At 47.1% G+C, this 25,830-nt stretch overlaps 1 protein-coding gene across 1 annotated transcript; it reads right to left on the bottom strand.

Annotated features, from left to right (window-relative positions):
• Window positions 1-989: 989 nt before the first annotated feature.
• LOC115474980 (nicotinate-nucleotide pyrophosphorylase [carboxylating]-like) lies at window positions 990-25,757 on the bottom strand. The gene is given in 6 exon segments (XM_030210719.1): window positions 990-1,982; window positions 13,993-14,087; window positions 14,090-14,123; window positions 14,593-15,156; window positions 25,013-25,065; window positions 25,563-25,757. Coding segments are annotated over 6 exon segments (1,071 nt in total). The 5' UTR covers window positions 25,588-25,757; the 3' UTR covers window positions 990-1,682.
• Window positions 25,758-25,830: the final 73 nt, after the last annotated feature.

A 25,830-nucleotide genomic window follows, 5' to 3' on the forward strand; every position in this document is an offset into this window, starting at 1 on the left:
GTTCAATTCCCAGTTCCCCCCCCCCCCCCCAAAAAAAAAACCTTTTTCCAGACGCGTAAGAGCCCTTAAATGGGTAAGTGCTCATGCGGTAATTAAAAAAAAACTGCGTGCTACAGACAACATTAGCAAATGGCCATTAATGCAAAAAATTGCAAAAAGGCATTTTTATGGCTGCAGTAAAAATGGCCTTAGTGAGTGGAAAAAAACATGTATGAGTTGCTAAGGCCTATTTTTATTGCAGCTTAGTAAAAGGACCCCTTAATTTGCAATATAAACCCTTGTTTACTAAGCCGTGCGCTAATGCCGACACAGTCCATTCACTTTGAATGAGCTGTGTTGGCACTGCCACATGACTTAGTAAACAGGGGGATAAAGCTTGTCTATGATTAATTTATTTGTATTATTGATTTATTTATAGCCTGCCTCTGATGATCAAGCTGTGCTCTGATACCACTAAAACAACACCTTCAGGAGAATGTGGCTAGGTGCTCAAAACCATCACAGTCTGATGACTTAAGTCAAGCCCTACATAGCCGTACCAGGAACTAATTTAACATCTTTTTAAACAGATAACAATCATACAGGAATGGACTGAGAGTGATCTGGGCCCCCCCACAACCGCGCTGGTTCCCTCTCACACACCACAGTCCCCTGAGCCTCAGTGGGTCCTTCATGGTCCTACTTTGAAGGGCCCTGGTGGTCTAGTGGCTTCTTCAGGAGCAGGAAAACACCCCACTCTTTCCTGCTCACTACCACTATTCTACCCAGCGCCGCCATGTTTTCAAAATGGCGGCCAAGACTTCCCACGGTAGTCTCGCGAGACTGCCACAGGGAGTCTCGGCAGCCATTTTTAAAACACAGCGGCGCCAGGCAGTATAGTGGCAACAGGCAGAAAAGAATGTTGATTTTTCCTGCCCCCCCACACACAGAGGTCACTAGACCACCAGATCCCATCAAGGTAGGCCTGGGGGGGGGGGGGGGGGTTTGCAGTGTGTGGCAGCGGGCAACTGGACAGATCCTCTGGGCCCTGCCCGGATGGTCAGTCCGCCCCTGTAATCATAAATGCCTGGTACTTATTTCACTGCTCCCGAGTTATGCCTCCATTTATTCAGGAGTAAGAACAACAAACATATTTTATTTAGTAGACAACCCTTATGCTCTTTTCCATTTATTCAATCAGAACAGAAAAAAATAACAGTTAAAAACAGAGTGAGAGAGATTCAGGACCCTGTTTACTAAGCCACGCTGTAGACGCATTTTAGTGCGCTAAAAATTAGCGCGCACTAACGATAAAGACACCCACTATATTCCTATGGGTGTCTCTAGCATTAACACGTGCTAAAAAGTGTGCGTGCCTTAAGCGTGGCTTAGTATACAGGGCCCTCAGAGATAAAGAAAAAAAATGGATAAGAGTGAGAGAGAGAGAGACAAAACAATGAAGATGAAGAGAGTGATTCTCAAAAATGAAAGGGGAAGATTTAATTTATGCAAAATGAAGAAAAGATCAACAACAGCCCTCACTGTACTTCAGCCACAAAAGTCCTTGTGCTTCTTCACACCTCTTCACTAAAGGAGGAGACAGGCTGTTCCCTACACATCAAAAACCTGCCCCAAGAAAATCATCTCTGGACAGCTCTCAAGACTCAGCTGCTCTTCACAAGCTCTAGTATCAGAATGCAAAGTTATGCCTTCCGGGAGCAAGGGAGGGTTCCAGTAGCAGAAGATGAGGAGGACATGGCCCCTGCTGTTGAACTGGTGCTGACATTGTTGTTGTTGTTGAAATTGTTGGCATCCCTGGGGACCCTGAAAATCTTCAGGGAGTAATCCACCGCACTGAAGGATTGGGTGAGGGAACCGAGCGAGACTACATCTATGTGGGGGCCAAAGAACTGTGAAACATTCTGCTCTGTCACCCCTCCACTGGCCTCCACCACCAACCGAGGGAATTCCGATTTCAGAGCCTGCGCCACAGTATGAAGAGCCTGCACCAGAGAAAGTGACAAAGAGGAACATAGAACAAAAAGAGAAACAGACAGAAAGGAATCAGTCTTACAGTCATATTTGATATCATCGTATTATTTATTTATGACATTTATATCCCATATTATCCCAAACAAGTTTGAGTTCAATGTAGCTTACAATAAACAGTATAGGACACATAACAAAGAATAATGCATAAGAAAGTAATTTGTTGTAAGAATCCAATTTTACAATGCAATATCATAAACATACTGGGATAGCTAACATTTAGAAAATCTATTATGAATGAGAAATTGTACATGAAGCGAAAAGGTTAATGGTAAATAGGGTAATAACCAATTCAGGTAATAATTAGTTGTTTGCGCTATGGTTGTTCTTTGTGAAGGTTTGATTGAATAGGATCGTTTTGAGGATTTTGCGGAATCTAGTATGTTCCTATATATTTCTTACTTTGAGTGGTAAGGAGTTCCACCATTTGGTTGCTAGGTAAGTGAAGTCCAGTGGCGTAGGAAGGGGGGGCGGTGGGGTGGTCCGCCCCGGGTGCACGCCGCTGGGGGGTGTCAGCGCCGCTGGTTACCTGCTCTCTCTATCCCGGAACAGGTTACTTCCTGTTTCGGGGCAAAGAGAGCAGCGAACCAACGGAGCCGACGCAGCTCCCAGCGACGACGTGCACTCGGCAGGGCGGAGCGCCAGTGGTAATAATGCACTCCGGGGGGGGTGCGCCGTGCTGCACCCGAGAGGGGGGTGCGCAGCGGCGACCTGCCCCGGGTGTCAGCCGACCTCGCTACGCCACTGGTGAAGTCTGCAGAGTGGACAGTTTTGTAGATCACTTTTTTTGCAATTTGGGAGGTATAGTCTGGGATAGTTTCTTGCCTCTTTGAGGTAAGTTTATTAATGGTACCATATAGTCTGGAGCTGTGCCATTTAGGATTTGAAAGATAAAGGTACATAATTTGAAGGCAATTCTCACTTTGATGGGAAGCCAGTGTAATTTGATTAATAAAAGGGAGGCACTTTCAAAATGAGAGATTTCGTATATAAAACCTGGGCTGTTTGGAGTTTTTTTCAACAGGTACTCCTTACAGCCAGCATATATGGCATTACAATAATCAAATTGGGACAACGTTAATGATTGTACCAATAGTCTGAATGCTTCTGATGAGAAATAGGGTCTGATCCTTTTTAGTTTCCAAAGAGACCTGAAAGATTTTGTAATTACTGAGGAAACTTGAGTATCAAATGTTAGTCTATAATTATACCTAGAATTTTCAGATTACTGTCAGTGGGGAATAAAGTGTTGTCAATTGTGAAACTGTTGTAGTCATTTTGGTCAAATAGGTTGGTAATGACCATGAATTTAGTTTTTTCTTTACTTAGCTTTAGTTTGGATTCTGAGGGCCAGGTTTCCATCAAATTCAAGCCAAGTTTTGCCTTTTGTAAGATGTCTTGAATGTTCTTTTTAAGGTTATGTATATGGTAACATCAGCATATATAAATGTTTTGAATCCTGCTTCTAGTCTGTTACCCAGTGGTGACATCATTACATTAAACAATATGGGTGATAGTGGAGAACCCTGAGGGATTCCACAGACCGGTGACCAAGGACAGAAGAAGGTTTCTTTCATTTTCATATATTATTATATAATATTAAAGATGGGTTAATAGAGAAATATGGGTTCCAAAATGCAAGGCAGTAGAGGGGTGAGAGCCTGATAGGGTGCCCACTGGCTGGTTTTCAGCCAGGCCAGCTGCTAGTAGACCCTCAAAACTGGCAATAGAGAATCTATGTTTTTGTCCCCAAAACTGACATCTCTCCCTCCATTCTCCAGGTCCATTCAGTATCTCTCCCGCTGCCTCTCTCTCACTTCCCTGGGCCCATCCAGCATCTCTCCCACTGCCTCTCCCTCACTTCCCTGGGTCCATTTAGCATCTCTCCCTCTCCTCCTCCCCCCCTCCCGTGCTGAAACAATGCCTTCAAATTCAGCAAGCTGTTGAATATCAAGGCATCATTTCAGCTCTGGGGGGGAGGGAGGGAAGACGCAGAGATGCTGGATGGATCTGGGGAAGAGAGGGAGAGACAGTGGGATAGATGCAGGATGGGCCCAGGGGAGTGAGAAAAGGAGAGACAGCAGGAGAAATACTGGATTGCCCCATGGACAGTGGATGGCCCTGGGGGAATGAAAGGCAGCAGGAGAAATGTTGGATGAACCTAGGAGAGGGAGGGGCTTAAGAAAAGCTGAACTCATAGGGGGGAGGGAGAGAGAGGGAGAAATGCAGAATTGGGCTAAGGAGAGGAAGAGATGTTGTGTCTTCCTAGAGGAAAGGAGAAGGGAAAATGCTGTATCTGCTTGATGGAGAGGGGAGAGGGACCCAAATGATGCTGGCATCACCAGGGAGGAGGAGAGATGATGGATTTGCTGAGAGAAAAAGATGTTGAATCTGCCAAGGGCAGAGGAGGGAGAGGGAAAGATGCTGGATCTGCTGGTTGGGGGGGGGGGGGGGGGGGGGTGGAGAAGAGAAACCAGACAGGGGAAGGGGGAGAGCAGAGGAGGGATTATTATTATACAGTCTTATAACCCACAAAACACCACAAAGTTCACTGCGGGTAACAACAGAGAAAAACTGAAGAAACATCAGGAATTATAATATTATTTACACCAAATTATACAATACTTTCCAACCCCCCCCCCCCCCCCCAAAAAAAAAAAACAAAAAACCTCAGTTACCACAAATTATTAACATTTCTTAAAAAGGAATGTCTTAAAGGCTTTCTTAAACTGAAGGTAATCACAAATTCTTAAAAGAAGGAAGAGAATTCCAAAACTGTGCAGCCTGATACGGAAAAGTGGATTGAAAAAATCCTCTTTGTCTTTACACGGTGAAATGAGAGAAACTTTAATAAAAATTGATTTATAGTAGATCTAGAATAAAATCATTTATAAAAGCAAGGTGAATGCCTAAAGAAGCAGGGGTAGATCCATACAATGCTTGATAGGTCATTGAAATCTTGCTTCTAATGGTAGCAAATGCAGACAGAATAACAAAGGAGTAACGTGATCATATTTGTCTGATGCAAAAATAGTTGTTTCTCCTGCATTCTGTACTTGTTGTAATTTAGACTTCAGCAACTTTGTGCAATTAATATAGAGTTGTAATAGTCTAGTTTTGAAAGTATCAAAACTGACCAACAATCTAAAAACAGACAAATTAAAAAAATTCTGAATAGTTGATCTGGGGGAGTGAGACAGGAGAAGAGAAAGAGAATAGACTGGTTTGGAGGGATAGAGAGGGTGAGAGACATTGGATCCATGGAGGGAAGGAAAGATGACAGAGTATAAGAAGGTGGGCAGGGGAGAAAGGAGATATTCTGGCCCCAGGGTGGGGTGTGCAGGAGTAAGGGGGAACAGGGACTCAGGGGAGAGATGCTGGGCATGGAGAGAGCACAGGGAAAGGGATACGGAGGGGCAACACTGGAAAACGGGAGGGGATTAGGGACACAAGAGGGACAATGCTGGAAAAGGGTGACATTAGTATATGGGGAAGATGCTGGATATAGGGGAGGATAGGGACATTGAGAGTATATGCTGAGATGGGAGAGGATAGGGTCAGGAACACGGCGGGGGGGGGGGGGGAGATGCTGCACAGGACAGATAGGGGTACAGAGGGAAGATGGATGGTAGACAAGAGAAAAAATTTAAAATGGACCAGAGATCCTGGAAAGCAGTTTAGTAAAAAAAAAAAAAAGAGACACTAGTACCAAAGTAAATGAAGAGGACAATGCTTAGTTTGTATTTTTTGCTTTCACATTTTTCTTTATTGTTCTTGTAACAAACTATTTGAAATAAAAAATGTAATGCTCAGCCAACAAAGGTAAAAAAAGGTATTTTATTTGGAATATGTCAGTTTTTGGAAATATGGATCTGCATTTCAGTTTCTGTTTCTCTAGTAAAGTATTTATTGTGTTGCATATGCAGAGTCTGACTTCTTGAGGTTCCAGTTGAGTTTTTTGCCTTCATATCACTGTTATTAATCTGTGGTCCATTGTTTCATATTTGTTGAGGGTCTCTGTTTTTTATGAGACCAAGGTGCGATATTCTGCTAGTATGTGGTTTCTGTGGGGAGATTATATAAGTCTTGTTTATTCTCAATAGGTGTACCTTGTGTTTTAGGGTCTGGTGTACTATTTATAGCACTGTTTTCACAGATAAGGTTGTTGCTCTTTGAGCCCTGGGAGTTAGTGGTGTTATGATTAAGGTCCATCAGATCTAGTTTTTAGCCATGGCTGCTTCTTTCTAACTGTTAGACTAATAATAGCTTACACTGCACAACCACCAGTACCTTCTGAGCAGCCTATTTAAATTGAGCATATGGATTTGGTATGCAGAACTTCCACATTTTGGTATCTTCCATCTCCACTTGGTCCCCTGTTTAGTGGGATCCTCTGATCTTCTCGGATCCTGTTCTTTATTGTGTATTAACTGGTGTGAGATGTGGTTCATAGAACTAATATACCACTTAATCTTGTACTTCCCTTGTCAAGGTGTAGCAGTGAGTTTCCTCTGTGGTATGTGTGTTATAAATTAATAAAAAGTTGGAAAAATATACTTGCTATATAGTGCTTGGTTTACCTGAATTCCATATTCATAAAAAATTAGCCTGTTTCTGTTAGTAAAATTTGTAAAATAATCATAGATCATGTAGCAATTTGTTTTCTTCTGAGATGGCAACCCTAGTGCAGACAGTTTGGTTGTAGGGGTGGAAGTGGGTGTGGGGAAAGAGTGCAACAGTAAGTGTGGCATGGGGCGGGGCAGGACATAGAGCAGGGCAGGTGGATGTTGGGATTTTCTCTGTCAAAATGTTGGTACCCCTAGTGCCTGATGTGTACCACTGAAGTAACAAATCTGATGATCTCAAGAGTTATTTATTGGGATTTATTAACTGCCTTTTCACCACTGCTTTTGGCTCCTAGCTACTACTCACTTGTCTCACCCTTGTTCCTTCTCAGCCATACTTCCTCGCCCTTAATTGTCTTGTCTGTCTGTATTATTTTAGATTGAAAGCTCTATTGAGCAGGGACTGTCTCTCTATGTCAGGTGTTCAGCGCTGCGTGCGTCTGGTAGCGCTATACAATGTTAATAATAATAATGAAGAGATTCAACCAAGGTGGTGTACAGCAGGTACAGTTTCACATAAAACTTACAATTTTGTTAACAGCATAACCACTAGTAAAATTACCAAAGGGCCCTTTTACAAAGGCGCGATGGGCCTCTATTGGTGTGCAGGGGCCAGGGCATGCCAAAACAAGGCTACTACCAGGCTAGCACACCCACCTGAGGGTAATTTAGGATTTGGTGCACGCCCAAGATAGCAAAACAGTGTGATAAGGGAGCAGTTGGAGCTAGAGGAAGACAGAACGAATAGAAAAAAGGAAGTGAAATGCCTTAGTATATAGCACTAGTTTGACATCAGAATACATTACGTTCTAGAGTACAGGCACTGGAATGGAGTGGGCCACAGGGCCACGGCTCAACCAATCTTTTGACCCCTGCAGTATTAGCAACCAAGCAGAGACATAGCTTGGTTTGTTTGGTCTCACCAAGAAAAAAAGATGTTCCATGGCCTCTGTTCTAGACCATAACTCCAAAAGGCTAAAGGTGGTCCAGATAAAACATAAAAGCTACAAAAAGTCATATGAGGTCAGACTAAATACGTATACATTAGAGGAAAGGAGGAAGAGGGGAGATTATGATAGAGATATTTAAATACTTAAAAACAGAGCCTGGCAAATCCCACGCACCAGGTCACCAAGGCATCTGAAAACTGCACCTTGGAATCTTGGATTTTGTGTCCCCAAGGGTTTTCCTTTTTTTTAAGTCTGAATTGATTGGTACTTGCCCCTGCCAAAGAAACAAAGCTCTCTGCTACATGTGAGCTACACAGCTCTCATTAGGTTTAAAACTGTTCCGTGCAGTGTGGTGCAGGAATTCTGGTCCTAGTCTCACGGTCTCAAGTTCTGCAAACTCAAAACTGCAAGACTTGAACTAGAGTTCTTGCACTACCTGTCTGAAACCTAATGGGATAGAGTCACATGTGCAGTGATAGAAGAACTTAGTTTCTTTGGTGGTAGAAATCGCAATGCCGCTTAGGCAGAAGATGACCTAGCTCAAGTCTGCTGGCTGGCCAAGATGGAGAATGAGGGGCTGGGACTGGTGGGGATGAAAGGGAGGTTGCATCTGCCAGGAAGAAAGAAAGACTGCAAAAAGGCAGGATACAAGCATGAGCAGAGACAGAGAGAGACAGGATGGATGTGGACAGAATTAGGCAGGGTGAGGGGGAGGATGAAAGAGGAAACTGGGTGAGGATGGGGGTGGAGTAACCAGAAAGAGAGAGTCTAAGTGATGGTTCTGTGCAGAGGAATGAGAGACAGAGAGAGAAATTGTGTAAGGGCAGGGCAGGGTCGCCGAGACTGGGCCGGGCCCGGGACAAGGCCGCCCCTGCCCCCCCCCCCCCCCCCCCCCCCCGAGGTCACGGCTGCTTCCCCCTCAACCCGCCACCAGGCCGGGCCCCTGCACTATATGTAAATCCTTCAAGAGGTATTGTGTCATGATTTAGGCTCTACACTTTTTCTGATGTTTGGTGCTACTTTCAGTAAGGTCAAACACAATCTGTCCACTGCAAAACACTATACACAAACTTGTGCAAAAACCCACTCATACCTTACCAAACCATAACAGCACTAATTCCAAGGACAGGATGAGCTACAACCTTATGCATGGAAAGGCAGCACTATAATTACACCGGGCTCTAAAACACCAGTACACAACCTAATGAAAAACAAAACAAAAAGGGGCTGCAAATACTACACACTAGCAGAATACTGTACCTTATCACACATGAAAAACACATGCAACAGATATGACACAAGGAACTAGAATAAAAAAAAATATGAAGGCAAAATAACTGAAGTAGAAAGTTACCTGAAGAAGTCAGACTCAGCATGCAGCAATACTAGAAAAATTGAAACTTACATGAAAAACATCACAGATACACATTTCCAAAAGCTGACATAAAAAATTCTGAATAAAATACTTTTTTCTACCTTTGTTGTCTGATCATGAGTTTTCTATTCGCTTTGGTCCCACAGTGTCTTCTGTTTTATGCAGTGTCTTCTTTCCATTTGATATTTTTTTCTCTCACCATGTCCACCATCCTCCTGTGTCCTTATGCGTCCTGTCTACCATCTGTAGCCCTGTCCCTATCATTCCTCCAGTTTCAGCATCTGCCCTGAAAGTGTTCCGATCCAGCCCTTTAAATTCAGCAATTTCCCCTCCATCCATGAGCATTTCTCCTCACTCCCCTCCATCCATGTGCATGTACTTCCTGTCTTCCCTCCCCTCCATCTATGTCCAGCATTTCTCCTCTCTCCCATTCCCCTCCATCTGTGTGCATCTCCTTCCTTTGTCTTTCCTTCCCTTCATCCTTGTCCAACATTTCTTCTCTCTTCCCTGCCCTCCACTCCATCCATGTCCAGCATTTCTCCTCTCTTCCCTCACCTCCATCCGTGCATCTCCTTCCTGACTTCCCTCTCCTCCATCCACCTATATCCAGTAAATTTCCTCTCTCCCCTGCCCCCTCCACTCATCCATCCATGTTCAGCAATTCTCCTCTCTCCCCTGCCCTCCCCTCCTGTCCAGCAATTCTCCTCTCCCCCTGCCCTCCTATTCAGCGATCTCTTCTCTCTCCCCCATGCCCCTACCCTCTTATCCAGTGATCTCTCTCCCCCCTGCCCTCCCCTCTTGTCCAGCAATCTCTTCTCTCTCCCCCTGCCTGCCTTCCCCTCTTGTCCAGCAATCTCTTCTCTCCCCTCCTGTCCAGCGATATGTTCTTTCTCCCCCTGTCCTCCCCTCCCTCCGAGATCCAAGGCCCCCCTCCCTCCCTCTGAGATCCAAGCCCTCCCTCCCTCAGAGATCCAAGGCCCCCCTCCCTCCCTCTGAGATCCAAGCCCTCCCTCCCTCAGAGATCCAAGCCCTCCCTCCCTCCCTCAGAGATCCAAGGCTCCCCTCCCCCCTCCCTCTGAGATCCAAGCCCTCCCTTAGAGACCCAAGGCCCCCCTCCCGCCCTCCCTTCTCCGAGATCCAAGGCCCCCCTCCCTCCCTCCGAGAACAAAGCCCCCCCTCCCTCCGTCCAAATGTCAAAAGCGATCTTCTTACTTCGTGGTTACAGCGCGAGCAGCACACAGTGAAAAGCGTGCAGGCTCGCGCTTCAGCCTTCCTTTGTCTGTCTCTCAGCTGAGGTCCCGCCCTTACAGAAACAGGAAATGAGGGCGGGACCTCAGCTGAGAGACAGACAAAGGAAGGCTGAAGCGCAGCCTGCACGCTTTTCACTGCGTGCTGCTCGCGCCGTAACCACAAGGTCAGGTAAGAACAAGAAGATCGCTTTTGACATGATTCGGATGGAGGGAGGGACGAGGGAGGGATGGAAGGCGGGCCCTGGAACTCGGGTGAAAGGGACGGACAACGGGTGGGCCCTGGAACTCGAGAGGGACGATGGGCGGGCCCTGGAACTCGGAGGGGGAGGGACGGAGTGGCGGAGCTATGGGCATGCGGCGCCGGCCCCCCTGGAGGCCCGGGCCCTCCCCCTCTCTGCGGCCCTGGGGCGGGGGGGAGGGGGAAATGTGAGAGATCCAGGTAAGCTATGTCAGTTCAAGGAATTGTGGTGCCCTGAGCTAAAATGCATTGGTGCCCCCCCCCACATTGCTTCACACCCTCCCTCCACCCCCACAGATCCAGCATTTCTCTCCCCACCTCAATCTCTCCCTCCGCACCCCTCTCCCCAAGAGGTCTAGCATTGCTCCTTCTCCTCTTCCCCCTCCCCCCCCCCCCCCCCCCCCCCACTCCCATAATCCTGTAAACTGTGTGTGAGTTGTTGTTGGTAGCAGTAGCAGCAACTTGAAGACAGCTTGTCTTTGCTCAGGCCCTGGGTCTTCCCTCTGCTGCATCTCGCCCACAGGAAATTGCATCAGAGGAGATGGGACATGGCAGAGGCAAAACCCAAGTCCTGGCCAAAGGCAGCCTGTCTTCAGCCACTGAGAGAAGCCTTCTATTGTCTTTCTACAGACACACGCTTGACTCCTTCAGAACATCTGAAATTGAAACAAGAGGGGTAGCCACTGTTCATTTGTGCTGACACAATTTTTGATTTGCTTTGTTGCAGCACATATAGCTTGAGAGTTCCATGCGCTAATTAATCTAGATATTCCTACTGATGGCTCCCCTGAATTTTTCATAAACTCTTAAATCCCTAAAGTTGCATATTACTAATTTGATTTGTGAAGGAGGAAAGTTTAACTGTGTGCTTACAGAATGAGACAAATCATATATACAGTTTAGCCACACTGCTGAAGCAAAAGCAATTTTGTATTGCAGGAAAGAATTAAATTTATGTTGCAAATGTAGAGAAAACCAAACAAGTGAATGGGACAATTTCTTTCATTCAGCTACTCAGAACATTTCTGATAGAATAGATTACACAGTTTCTCAACCCAGTCCAGTTTTCACAGTGAATATGCATGAGATATATTGCAGTGGCGTAGCAAGGGGGGGGAGCGGGGTCCGCCCCAGGTGTCAGCTCAAGGGGGTGCTCCCTGCCAGCTCCCCCCCCCAGGTGCAGCACGATGACACCCCCCCTCGGCGCATCAACACCCCCAGACCCAGTGTCTACCCTCAGCTCCGTCCAACCAGCTCCAGCACCCTACCTTTAAAGAAATCTCGGAAGCCGTGGCAAGGCGAGGCACAGCGCCTCGCGCCTGCATGTAAAAGAAGTGTGGATTGTCTCATCGGGCCTTCCCTCACTCTGTCTGTCCCGCCCTCCGCTGACACAACTTCCTATTTCCGCAAGGGCGGGACAGACAGAGTGAGGGAAGGCCCGATGAGATGATCCACACTTCTTTTACATGCAGGCGCGAGGCGCTGCGCCTCGCCACGGCTTCTGAGATTTCTTTAAAGGTAGGGTGCTGGAGCTGGTTGGACGGAGTTGAGGAGGGTAGGCACTGGGTCGGGGGGGGGGGTGTTGATGTGCCGAGGGGGAGGGAGGGATGTCATCGTGCTGCACCCGGGGGGGGGGGTGCAACGGCGAACCGCCCCGGGTGGCAGCCCCCCTTGCTACGCCACTGTATATTTACATACAATGGAGATAATGCATGCAAATATATTTCATGCATATTATTGTGAATATCTTAAAAACCAGACTGGCTTGGGAAACCCTGGATTACTGGCTTATTTCAAAGGGCCTTCTATTTGCTGTAGAACACAATACTATTGCACATTTAAATCTTTGAGATCATGCAGCTGTTAGCTTTCAACTAAGGGATAGAAATGGAGAAAGAACTTCCTGATAGTGATCCTTTAGCAAGCGATTACTATCTAACCCTTTGTTTAAGGAAATGCTGACAGCTGCCTGGTTAGATTATATTCAGTCATAATAAAGACACTCATCATTTTACAATTTGGAATGCAGCGAAAGCGGTCCTTACATGCCAAATCTCTCACTACTGGTGGGGCCACCTGGCTTTTCTCCCTTAAGACTTACCTCTAGTAAACAGTGATCAGGATCAGTGCACTGGCATTTAGACCCTGATGAGTGAGAGAGAGGGCCTGAAAGAATGTAAGAGTGATGTGGAGGGGCATTTTCGAAAGAAACGTCCAAGTTGCGATTTGGACATCCTTGCAAAACGTCCAAATCCAGGGGCAGGGGAAAACCGTATTTTCGAAAACAGCTGGACGTCCATCTTTCGTTTCGAAAATACCGTCAGAGACGTCCAAATCCTTAAATTTGGACATCCTTAGACATGGACGTTTCTGACTTTCGGCGATTTTCGAAACCAAAGATGTCCATGTCAAAAACGTCCAAATGCAAGCCATTTGGAGGTGGGAGGAGCCAGCATTTGTAGTGCACTGGTCCCCCTGATATGCCAGGACACAACCGGGCACCCTAGGGGGCACTGCAGTGGACTTCATAAAATGCTCCCAGGAACATAGCTCCCTTACCTTGTGTGCCGAGCCCCCCAAAACGCTCCCAAACCCCACTACCCACATCTGTACACCACTACCATAGCCCTTACGGATGAAGGGGGTCACCTATATATGGGTACAGTGGGTTTGTGGTGGGTTTTGGAGAGCTCGCTGTTTCCTCCACAAATGTAACAGGTAGGGGGGTATGGGCCTGGTTCCGCCTGTCTGAAGTGCACTGCAGTACCCACAAAATCTGCTCCAGGGACCTGCATGCGCTGTCATTGATCTGAGTATGACATCTGAGGCTGGCACGACATATTTTAAAGATGTTTTTTGAGAGTGGGAGGGGGTTAGTGACCACTGGGGGAGTAACGGGAGGTCACCCCCAATTCCGGTGGTCATCTGGTCATTTCGGGCACCTTTTGTGCCTTATTCGTAACAAAAACACGACTGGGTGAAAAACGTCAGTGTCAGGATGTCCTTGTTTTTTTCGATTATGGGTCAAAGACGTCCAAGTGTTAGGCACGCCCAAGTCCCGTCTTCACTACGCCTCTGACACGCCCCCTTGAAAAATTGGACTTCCTTGCGACAGACTGCAGTTGGAGATGTCCAAAATTGGGTTTTCAATTATACCGATTTGGATGTCTCTGGGAGAAGGGCGTCCATCTTCCGTTTTATGTCGAAAGATGGACGTCCTTCTCTTTCGAAAATGAGCCCGATAACCTTCAAATGAGTGACACATTCCTGAATAATCAGACAACATCTCTGGTGATGGCTTGCAGGCCCACACTGAATGACTAGAGCTGCTGTGGTCCTTTCTGGGCCTGGTGGTGACACTGTAGGTAGGGGCAACTTGACAGTGGGCAAAGAGGTGCTTATCTAATAATTACTATAGAATTATGTAGAATCTTGGGTGTTTCAATACCTAAATCTATTCTCAATTTTACTTTTAAGCCAAGCTGTTCTTCTGATCCTCTGGGATGAGGAAGAGTCACATACTCACCTGTGGACAGAAGTTATCTAACATTACAATGTCAGCTCCAGCTTGTGCCGCCTCTCGAGCCTCCTCCAGTGAGCAGCACTCCACTTCTATCTTAGGGGGAAGCCTCCTACCTTCTTGGCATCCTGGACTGCCTATGAGGAGACCAGAGGGAAGCAGAAGTGTTAAAGAGTCTCTTAAATACATAAGTACATAAGTATTGCCACACTGGGACAGATCAAAGGTCCATCAAGCCCAGCATTCTGTTTCCAACATTGGCCAATGCAGGTCACAAATACCTGGCAAGATCCCGAAAAGGTTCGATACATTTTATGCTGCTTATCCCAGAAATAAACAGTGGATTTTCCCCAAGTCTTAAGAATCTCTCTACCTTTCTGTCTTCCAGGGAGCTAAAAGAGATTTCTCTTTCCCTCATTAGAGCTGAAAGAGACTCCTAACCCCCACGGTCTCCTTCTTGCTGTAGGGCTATGTGACAGGGAGCCTTCCACTGTGACTGTATCACACTGTCTCGGTACTGATCCCTTCCCACCATACTGTGTTCCCCTCCTGCTAGCACAGTTTTCCTTACCCAGTGTGGACTGCATCCTTCTGGGCTTTCCTCACCTGCGTTACATTCCCAGTGCAGCAGATGTGGTTGTCTTTCAACATCACCATCCCACTGAGGTTGAAACGGTGTGTGGAAACTCCACCCACCAGCATGCCATACTTTTCCACCAGCCGGAACCCAGGTGTCGTCTTCCTAGTCCCAGCAACCTCCCCACTCCATCCAGCTGCTTGGGCCATCTCTGCCACCCTGCGAGAGGCTGTAGCAATCCCACTGCAGCGAGCCAGGCAGTTCAGCGCCACCCGCTCCCCAAGCAGCAGTCGTCGTGCTGGACCCATCACTCGGGCCACAGTGATCACAGGTTCCAGCCACACCCCCTCAGATTGCAGCCACTCCACACGGCAGTCTAGCTCCTCAAAAACTGCATTGAAGAACGGGACCCCTGCCAACACCCCAGCGGACTTGCAGAGCAGGACTGCAGTCTTCTCCTTGTCACCGACCACATATCCTGCATGATCAAAGCCAGGTGTGTCCTCCTGGAGCCAGTCCTGAGCCAGCTTCTTCAAAGCCAAAGGGTGAAGGACATGGCACAGTTCTCTGGTGGAGGCCATGGGTACTACAAACTGAAAAGCATAAGTCAGTATCCAAGTTATACATGCATTTCAATCCCTGTTGTGTTCAAAAAGAGCAAATTAGATCAAAATGGTTAATAATACCCTATCTTTATCCTGGGATCTCCTTCCTTTCTTGCAGCTTAAGCATTTACATAATTACCAAGGGATGGGCTGAAAGGGGATCCTTAGGACACAAAGAATTTAGAAAACTTGTGGTTAGTGTTAGGTAAGCTAAAAGGTCCTATATCTATATTGCTTGCTTGGGAAAGAGATTTGGGGGAAGAATTGAGTGCTGGAAAGTGGAAATATATCCTTAGGGAAATACATATGTGTGAAGTGGAGGAGTAGCCTAGTGATTAGTGCAGTAGACCTTGATCCTGGGGAACTGGGTTCAATTCCCATTGCAGCTCCTTGTGACTCTGGGCAAATCACTTAACCCTCCATTGTCCCAGGTACAAATAAGTATTTGTATAAGTAAACCACTTTGAATGTAGTTGCAAAAAGCCACAGGAAAGGTGGTATATCAAGTCCCATTCCTTTTTAATTAGAGAAAACGGTCACTTGCTGGTATCTCACTCCTGATAAGTTGAAGGTGATGTTTCCAATTTCTGCTACAGACCTATGCTGGAGGTGTAGAAGGGAACAAGTGACTTTTTATCATATCTGGTGGACCTATGATCAGATACAACAATTTTGGGAAGCAGTAGTTCACAAAACTAGATTGGGGGCCACAATCCAGAAAGACCCCAAGTTCTGCCTACTGGGGCTAGGACTTGGTTAGAGGACTTAACTGGCAGTGTAGATTGAGGCAAACATGCTTGGCATCCTTTAAGTGTGAGATTGCAGCCCATTGGAAGCAACCTGTAGGACCCATATTGCAAGACTGGATTCTCGTTTTGAAATTGATTGCAGACATGCACCAACTTACAGATAAACATAAGAGTTGCTATGACCATTCAGCTGAAGAATGGACTCATTTGAAGACCATAGTTGGGAAGTGTGTGTGTGGGGGGGGGGGGGTTCTGGGGGGGGTGGGAGTTATTAATTCCAGTACATCCTGAAGGAATAACAGAAAGTGCCCTTAGAAGGAGTTATTTTGTATTTAATGAGAGAAGGATAGGAGTTTGGGGGGGGGGGGGGGCAGGAGTTTTATAAGGTATGGTCGGGTTTTTTTTTTTCATAAACTATAATTCTATTTCTTAGTGCCATAAGTGTTGGTGAACATTTGCCATGCAATTGGTTCACTATTACTTTCTTATTGTTCAGTTTATACATCTTAAACTTTTTCAATAACAAATGTACTGATACAAAAAAAAAACCAAAACCCTATCATTTCCTATCTTGCCCCCAGGTACTCTTTAGGATTTTCAGTCCCTGTATTCTGTATTTTGCTGGATTCTCCTCTGGAGTTTTCAATCGCTGAAGGTTCAGCTAATATACTTAAAGCTTAACAAAACTTTTTGCCAGCCTTTGTAATACCAATGCCTAAAGAAAAGTATATTAGCATCTACAAATGGCAGGAGGCAGGATCAACTAAAGGCATCATAATTTCTACAATTTAGTCTGTCTGAAATGCTAGTTTGGTCTCACACATCAAAACTTTGCTTCTCTGTGCATTAAATCATGCCTTAGCTGGGGCAATAATTTCCATTTTTGGAGGGCAGAATTATTAGTTTTGGAGTTTAGAGGGCGACCGAAACTGGGGTTCCTGGTTTCAACCAAACCAAATCAGCAGCTGAAACTTGCCATTCAGTTTTGGCCAAAAACAAAACCGAAAACAGTGTCTCCTCCCTCCCCTAGCAGACAGTAAGTGCTCTTGGGCTGCCACCCCCTCAGCAGAGAGTGGGTCCTTCAGGGCCACCCCCCAGAAAAGGGTGGGTCTTACTGGGCCGGCAGGCCATCCGCCCCCCCCCCCCCCCAACCACAACCCCTCCACCCTCCCATCACTCGAAAGGTCTTCCCCGGACCTACCTTTAAATGCCCTAGTGGTCAAGTGGCCTCTTCCTGCAAGATACCTGCAAGCGAGCCTTCTCCGGTGTAGCCCCCACACTCTGGAATGCATTGCCTGAAAGGCTCCGCTTAACACAAGACTACCTCTACTTCAGGAAACAGGTGAAAGCTTGGCTCTTCAACCAAGCCTTTAATGAAAGAAGTAACTAACTTGTTAGTCTCACTCACACACACAAGGATTGACTCGGGCTGCACATACTGCAGCGGGACATGTTTATCCCAGGGGTGTAGCCAGACGTTGGCAGGAGGGGGGGTCCAGAGCCCGAGGTGAGGGGGCACATTGCCGACACCCACCCACCCCCCGCCCCACCATTGCCGACTTTGCCCCCCCCCCACCGCCGACCCTCTCGACCTCCCCTCCCGCCACCAACCCCCCCCATCGCCTACCTTTGCTAGTGGGGGACCCCAGCCCCGCCAACCGAGGTCCTCTTCTGCTTGCAAAAGGCTTCCTTCTGTTTCCGACGTCAGACTCACAGAAGGAAGCCTTGCAGATCAGCTGATCTGCAAGGCTTCGTTCTGTGAGTCTGACGTCCTGCATGTTGTACGTCAGAAACAGAAGGAAGCCTTTTTGATCAGCTGCTGTAATTGCCTATTGCTCATGTTTGATCTATTCTTACTGTACACCGCCTTGAGTGAATTCCTTCAAAAAGGCGGTAAATAAATCCTAATAAATAAAATAAAAAATAAATAAGAGCGATTCCTAGGCACTTGCTCCTGCTGGTTCCTCAGCCAAAACAGCTGCCAGGACTTCCCATGACAGAGACTGCCGTAGGAGATGCCAGCAGCCATTTTGTGATTGGAACTGACATGGGAAGGAGCAACTGAGGATTGCTCCTGCCCAGGCTGGTTCCAATCGAAAATGACTTCTGGGATTTCCTGCGGCAGTCTCTGTCATGGGAAGTCCTGGCAGCTGTTTTGGCTGAGGAACCAGCAGGAAGCTGTCACGGTAACCACTTTAGCAGCCATTTTGACAGAGGAACCAGCAGGGGCAAGAGGGACTGGGGATCACTTAGGGTTGTCAAATCTTTGCCAAAGAAAAATCCAACACCTGCCCCGCTCCATTCTCTGCCCATGCTCCTCCCATGTCCCACCCTCATGCCATGCCCCAAGTCCCTTGCAACACCTACTGTTGTACCCTTCTCCCGCCCCTCTACAACCAACTGTCCACACTAGGGTTGGCATCTCAAGAGAAAAAACTACCACATGTACATATGTTCTATGATTATTTATTTCATAAACCTTATATAACAGAAACAGAGTTCCAGTAACCAAACTCTGCAAAACCCAAACACATTCCAGACTTATATATTGTAGAAAACCTGTCATAATAAAGCAGCACTAATGTCCTGGACAGGGTATCTTTTCTAGCCTAATGGTTAGAGCAACAGACTGGGAATCAGAGGGCCTAAGATCGTAATTGCATCATAACCCCTTCTGGCCTTAGTCAAGCCACTTAACCCTCCACTGCCTTGGAATGGCCTGGGATGGCACTGGCAACCTCACCTCATTCAGGGTCTGTCAACCATCACACTTGTAGTGGCCCCAAAAGTATTTCACAGCTTGCTCCCTGTTGGCAGCAGAGACTCGAAAGAGAGAATGTACAGAACTCAAATAGTAACAACCCCACCTATTAAAAGGTAGAACCCTAGAATACCAATATACTTCCTACTGAAAATACAGAACAAATCAGACTAATACAGATCTCTACACAGAAAATAAACACTAGCAGAATACCACACCTTGGTCACATGTACAAAACACAGGTAGACTCTCAACAAATATGAAACAAGAGACCACAAATCAGTAATAGTGATATGAAGACAAAAAGACTGAACTGGAAATCTCTAAAAGTCATGTGCTGAATGTACAGGAATACTAGAGAAATAGAAACTGAAATGTAAGATATCAGAGAAGCACATTTGCCAAAACTGACATATTCCAATTAATAAAGTCACTATATATATATATATATATATATATATAATATATATATATATATATATATATATATATAACCTCTGTTGTCTGAGCATTTTATTTTTACATTTGCTTTGGTCCCTCCTAATGTCTCTTTTCTGCTTTTTTCTTGTCAGGGTCTCCTGTCCATTTCACATTTCATCCATTTCCATGTGCACCATCCATCTTCCCTCTATGTCCCTACTGCGTCCTGTCCAGCATCTCCCCTCTATGTCCCTGTCTCTACCCTCCCCCAATGTTCACCATCTGCCCTCTCGGTGTCCCTATCCCTCTTTCTGTGTCCAGCATAGTCCCTCTACATCCCTGTCCCTATGCTCCCTCCATGCCTAACATCTTTTCTCTATGTCCCTGTCCCATCCATTGTCCAGTTTATCCTCTATTCCCCTTCTCACACACACACACCCCAACATGGGGCCAGCATCTCTCCTCTCTCCCCTGCCTCCCTCTCCCCCAGTTTTGCATCTCTCCCTCTCTCTTCCCTGATTCCCTGGTCCTGTCTCTCTCTCTCTCTCTCTCTCTTCCTCCCTGTACTCCCCCCCTCCTGGAGTCCAGCACCTCTCCCCCTTTCTTCTCCCTCCCCACACTGGTCCAGTATCTCCATCCCTTACTCTCAAACTCCTCCCCCCCAGTCTGGCATCTCTCCCTCCCCCTCCTGGAGGTCCGATATTTCTTCATGGAGGATTCCCCCCTGAGTTTGGGTTTTCCCCCTCTCTCCTCTTCTGCATGTCTGATTTCATCCCCTCTCCCCCCTTTCATATGTCTGGATTCTCGCCGCCCTCCCCCCCCACACACACATTGCCACACATGTATAGGGAGACAGAGGGAGAGATGCATCTCTCCTCTTCCCCTCCCCCCCACATCTGCCATCTCATTCTCTCTCCCCTGACATCTGGCACCCCTCCCTCTCCTGCTTCTAGTTCTCCAAAAGCAGTGAGTCACCGGCATCCAGGAAGCAGGGCTGCTGAGAGACATAGGGGGCCCAGGGCAGAACCAGACCACTGCATGCCCCCCACTCACACACCCCCTCACTCGCACCGCTGTTCCCACACAACCCCTTACCTTTCTATCTTTGCCTCCAAGGAGGGGCCCGGGCCAGGTGCCAGCAAGCTGCTTCCTGCATGATATCATGCTAATGCAATCATCTGGGTCCTGGGCAGCACACAGGAGCAGGGAAGGGCAGGCCCGGAAAAAGGCTGCAAGAAGAAGCTTGCCAGTACTGGGCCCCCCTCGGAGGCTGGACCCAGGGAATTTTGCCCCCCCCCCCTCTCAGTGGCCCTGCCAGGAAGAAAGACACACTGTCTCTCTATGTCAAGTGTTCAGCGCTGCATGCGTCTGGCAGTGGCGTAGCTACGTGGGGCCTGGGCCCCCATAGATTCGGCCCTGGCCCCCTGCCGCGACCTTCTTGAACCCCCCTCCCGCCACCAACCCTCCCCCGCCGTCCCGCTGCCACATGAGGTACCTTGTTTGCTGGCGAGGGTCCCCAAACCCCGCCAGCCGAAGAGTCTGCTTCAGCACCGGAGTTAGTAGACTCTGGCGCCTTCATTCAACGAAGTTCGTGTGAAGAAGATCAGCTGGTTTTGACGCCTTACATCCTGCACCGTGCATGTAGCCCCGTGCAGGACGTAAGGCGTCAAAACCAGCTGATCTTCTTCACACGAACTTTGTTGATTGAAGGCGCTGGAGTCTACTAACTCCGGCGCTGAAGCAGACTCTTTGGCTGGCAGGTTTTGGGGACCCCCGCCAGCAAACAAGGTACCTCATGTGGCGGCGGGGCGGGCGGCGATGGTGAGGGAGGGTTGGTGGTGGGAGGGGGGTTCAAGAGGGTCGTCGTCGTCGTCGGGGGGGGGGGGGGCCAAAACTGGCGGGAGTAGCGGGTGCGCGGGGGAGGGGGGGAGGGGGCTAAACAGTGCCCCCCCACCTCGGGCTCTGGCCCCCCTCCCGGCGAGGTCTGGCTACGCCCCGGCGTCTGGTAGCGCTATATAAATGCTATTAGTAGTAGTATTTCCTGCTGCTGCCCCATCCACAGGAAGTTGCATCAGAGGAGGAAGGACAGCAGCAGAGAGCAGTCCCAGGCAGCAGGAAGTAGTTGTCTTTCTGGATGCCAGTGACTCATTGCTTTTGAAGGACCACAGGGTAGAAGAGAGGAGGGAGAGATGCTTCTGAACTTGTGGGACCCTGGGGATGAAGAGATAGGTACACTGAGCTGTTGGATTCAAGGGAGAGAGGGAGGGAAGAGAGAAATAGTTGCCAGACTGTGGGGGCAGGGAGACAGGTAGAAAAAACCCCAGTTTTTCTGATGCCAGTTTTAGTGCTCTGGAAACCGGCCTGGCCATTTAAAAATTGGCTAGTTGGCAACCCTAGGATTGCTCTTGGCCCGAAGAGGCCACTAGACAACTAGGGAATTTAAGGGTAGGCCTAGGAAGGGTCTTTTGGTGGTGGGAGGTGTCACCAGGTCTCCCTTCCGGCAATGGGCCTGGGCTACTCCTGCTTAGCTTTCCTGGCTTCACCATTGGCTAGAAGGCTCCAACCACCGTCCGGTCCTTGCTCCGTACTCGCTGGCTCTGGCACCCTTTCGGAATGGCAGTTACCCTTCAGTATTTTACAGCAAGCTCCAACAAAATGCACAGGCTTCTTATTATTTAGAGTATTATTATGTTTAACCCTTGGTCACACAGGGCACACCCTTATAGGTTCCCCTTTCCTAACATAGTCCAGCTCATTTCCTTAGGAAGTCTTAATAAGCGTCCAGCTACTTCTGACGCTACTTAACGCCTCAGCAGTTTGTCAGTTCCACCAGATTTTCACCCTCTGTGCATTCCCTCTCACAGTCCCAAATCATTCAACAAGAACAGTTTTAATTTCGCTTCTCCCCACCTCCCCTTCTTCCATAATGCTCCTTTTCCTCATAGGTAATACATCAGGCTAACATCTTCCACAGGCTTCTTCCCCACTGCATCAACCTTCTTTCCCCAGTCCTAAACAATTTTGGTATTGTAGCAGACAAGAAAACTTTTACTTTACCCCCTTGGGTCCGTGCTAGAACTGAAATCTCCATACACTCCTCTCCCAGCCCCTCTGCTGCCTCCATCTTATCATACTCCATAGCCTCTTCCCCATAGGGTTTCCACAGCTGCTCCTCATCACCTTGATCAGAGACCATTTCTCAATCATCCTCCCCACCCTCCAGTTCCTGCAAGTTTTGCCTAGGGTGTGAGGCATCCTGGGAATGGTAGTTCCTTCCCCTACTCAATATTCTTACCGGTCTCTTAGCCACTAGGGGGTGAATCTCACGTGTACTAGGAACCTGAGAGTGAACCTTTCCCTTCCTTAAGAATACCTCCTCCTCAAGCCCCTGGCTCAGCACTCTTTCAGTCGGATCTTTCCCAGACCCCTTACAGAGGGCAAAGGGGTTGTGGTCAGGGGCAGGGGGTGGCCGGACCAGCAGGACCCACTCTCTCCCGAGGGGGAGGGGGTTGGCAGCCAGCCTGGGAGGATTCGCTCTGGCATTGATAGGCAGAGAGTATGACAAGGGGAGTTTCGGTTTCAGCTGAAAATGCAACCAAAGCATTTCGGGCCTGTCCGAAACCGAAATTTGGTTGGCCTCTATTGGAATTATAAAAGAACCTCAGTTAAGAGCAATAACAGCAGCACTGGTATTCTATTTTCACATCATTGATTGGAAGATCTCCATTATGGAGTGGATTCTATAAAGGGCGCCAAAAATATGGGAGCTATGTGCCAATTCTGTATTGGAAATTGGAAGTGAAATTCTTATAGAATAGGGTATAAGTCGGTATGCGCGTGCCTAAATTTAGGTGTGAGCGCTTATGCCATGTCAAAGGTTAAAGATGGCAGTTGCACATGCAAGTTAAAAAATGCTATCACTTATGCGCAACTGCAAAACACACCCCCTGACTGCCCATGGGCATGCCCCCTTTGTAGTTGTGCGCGACATCATATAGGCACTATGTACTGCAGTGACACATGTAGCTACAAACTAGTGTCAATTAGAACTACTTTAGGGGTAACGGAATTAAAAAATGCGTGGGATAAACATAAAGGAATCCTGTTCAGAAGGAATGGATCCTCAGAAGCTTAGCGGAGATTGGGTGGCAGAGCCGGTGGTGGGAGGTGGGGCAGACTTCTACGGTCTGTGCCCTGAAAATGGCAGATACAAATCAAGGTCACGCATACACATAAAGTAGCACATATGAGTTTATCTTGTTGGGCAGACTGGATGGACCATGCAGGTCTTTTTCTGCCGTCATCTACTATGTTACTATGACTATTATTGGTATTTAAGGCCAATCAATTGGCACCTAATTTAACAATTAAGTTAAATGCATAACTGGCACTATTCTATGACTTGTGCACCCACATTTGTGTGCTAGTCGGAAATTTGGGCACCCATCTTTACAGAATCTGGAGTCAGTGGCGTTCCTAGGGGGTGGGGGCGGTCCGCCCCGGGTGCACGCCGCCGGGGGGGGGGGGTGTCGCGCGCGCCTGCCCTCCGTTGTTCCATGCTTCTTCTCTGCCCCGGAACAGGTTATTTCCTGTTCCGGGGCAGAGAAGAAGCATGGAACAACGGAGGACAGGCACGCGCGGCACCCCAACCCCCTGGAGGCACGCACCCGGCGGGGGGGGGGGGGTCTTCGCGGAAGTGTCCTTTCGCCGGGGGGGGGAGGGGGTCCGCGCTGCATCGGGGGGGGGGGGCGCTGCAAATCGGCGATCCGCCCCGGGTGCCAGCCCCCCTAGGAACGCCACTGTCTGCAGTTACATGCTTAAGTGTGCAATTTTCAAAACGGTCCCCATAGCTGCAAAGTCTGCAGGTACCTGTACCCATGAACTTTGCACCAGTTCTGAAGAAAGCACTAGCATACTTTCCATTTGAAAACCACCTGGATAAAAGCCTCTTACATAGGCAGCAGAATGGGATAAGCCACTAGGACAATGGCCCGATCAACGTTTTGCCCCACACAGCATCAACAAATAGGTAGCTTGGAGAATCAGTAACAAAAGTGTTCCGCTGCTCTTGCCTACAGAATTCACACCAAGTGTTTCTATGGGTACTAATACTACTTAGATTGTGAGCCCATTAGGGACAGTGCCAGTACCTGTAAAGAAATTGGCAACCACATATGTCTAGGTGGTATATAAATACTTTAAAAAAATAAATACTTGTCCTTTAAAATAACGTACATATTTGAAAATGCAAAATACATACACTATTATCGCCTCAAGCCCTCAACCAACCAAACCCTTCTACTACTACTAATACCTTCTCTGAGCCTTCCTACTTTATTCCTGGGTAAAATTCATATGTTGTTGATCCCCACCTGTATCTGTACCCGTGGAAAGGGTGGACAAACTCCAGACAGATAAATGACCATTCATCCTGCTAAATAGGTTTTCAAAATTGTTCTCTAGCTTTCCCCTTCTTCCTTTATAATAATTGTCTTTTCAGTTAGTAGGGTGAACAGAAACAGAATTGAAGCTACATTTGATACCTGTCACTATATATTTTTCTCCTGGCACAATTTTCTCAAGTTAATACAGTAAAGATTTTGTGTTATTTTCTTAACTTACTGTTCCTGAACGTGCAGAAGAAAAAGAAACAAATGTACATATTTAGCAAAATTCTTAATTTTCTCACAATTAATATTTTACACTTGTTTTATATATAATTATGCTATTAAAGTATGTCTTAACCCTTTAGTGTCCAATGTTCCCGTAATAAGCCATATGGGAACAGATTGATGGGAACATTGGGCACTAAAGGGTTTTTTTAAGTAAAGGATTATTAAAATCATGTCCATTCTCATTATTCAATTTGCCCCAGGCCAAAATTTTAAATTCAGCACTATGTAGGCTGTCTTACCTTTACAGCTTCTTGGTCAAAATGTCTCTGCAGATTGTCCCAAGGCCATCTTACTGTAAAAACGCCAAGATAAAGTTATATATTTTCTATGTTTGGTAAACAAGAACAAAGTCTAGACGAGGTAGACAAAAGTCACAAAGGTCCTGGGTTGTATTTTTAACTTGAGTCCTATCTGAATCCCCCCCCCCCCCCCCCCCCCCCCTTTGTTACTACCACAATCGGGGAAGTTTTCTGATGGTAAGAATATTTTCTGCTTGAATCTGCAGAGGCTGAAACTACTAAAGGAGATTCAAGCAAAATGGAGAATGAAAGGACTACAAGTACTGGAGACGTCTCCAGAAAAATTCAGACTCTGGGATGTTGAAAAAGCATAGTTCAGGGGCTGCCAGTGAGCCTCCTGGAAATGTAATGAACGAGTTAAACTTTACGTGGTGGGAGGTGAAGGGGGGCTATCAGGCAGGGTTTAAAGTCCACGTGTAAGCAGCACAATACCCTCTTTGTTTCTGGGTTGTTCAGATTTCTCTTAAGAACTTTTGTTTATTTATCTTACCAAAGATAAAGATTGACTTTGTCATCACTTGACTAACCCATCACCGGACTTTGCTATTTCTGAGTTAGTAAATGTTTCCTCATAGTATTCTACAATTCTAATATTATGACGAATTTTGTCATAGTCTCCCTCTTTTTTTTATAAAGTCTCCTTCCATATTTTCAACCTCTGTGGTATTAAATAATTAAAACACATGTCTGGCTGTCCACTTTATGAACACAATAGCAGAAAACTGATTTCTCTGTCTGATAAGGTAACTAAGCTCTGT

This window comes from Microcaecilia unicolor, chromosome 7, assembly GCF_901765095.1.
Source record: "Microcaecilia unicolor chromosome 7, aMicUni1.1, whole genome shotgun sequence".
In the NCBI taxonomy this organism is placed as follows: domain Eukaryota; kingdom Metazoa; phylum Chordata; class Amphibia; order Gymnophiona; family Siphonopidae; genus Microcaecilia; species Microcaecilia unicolor.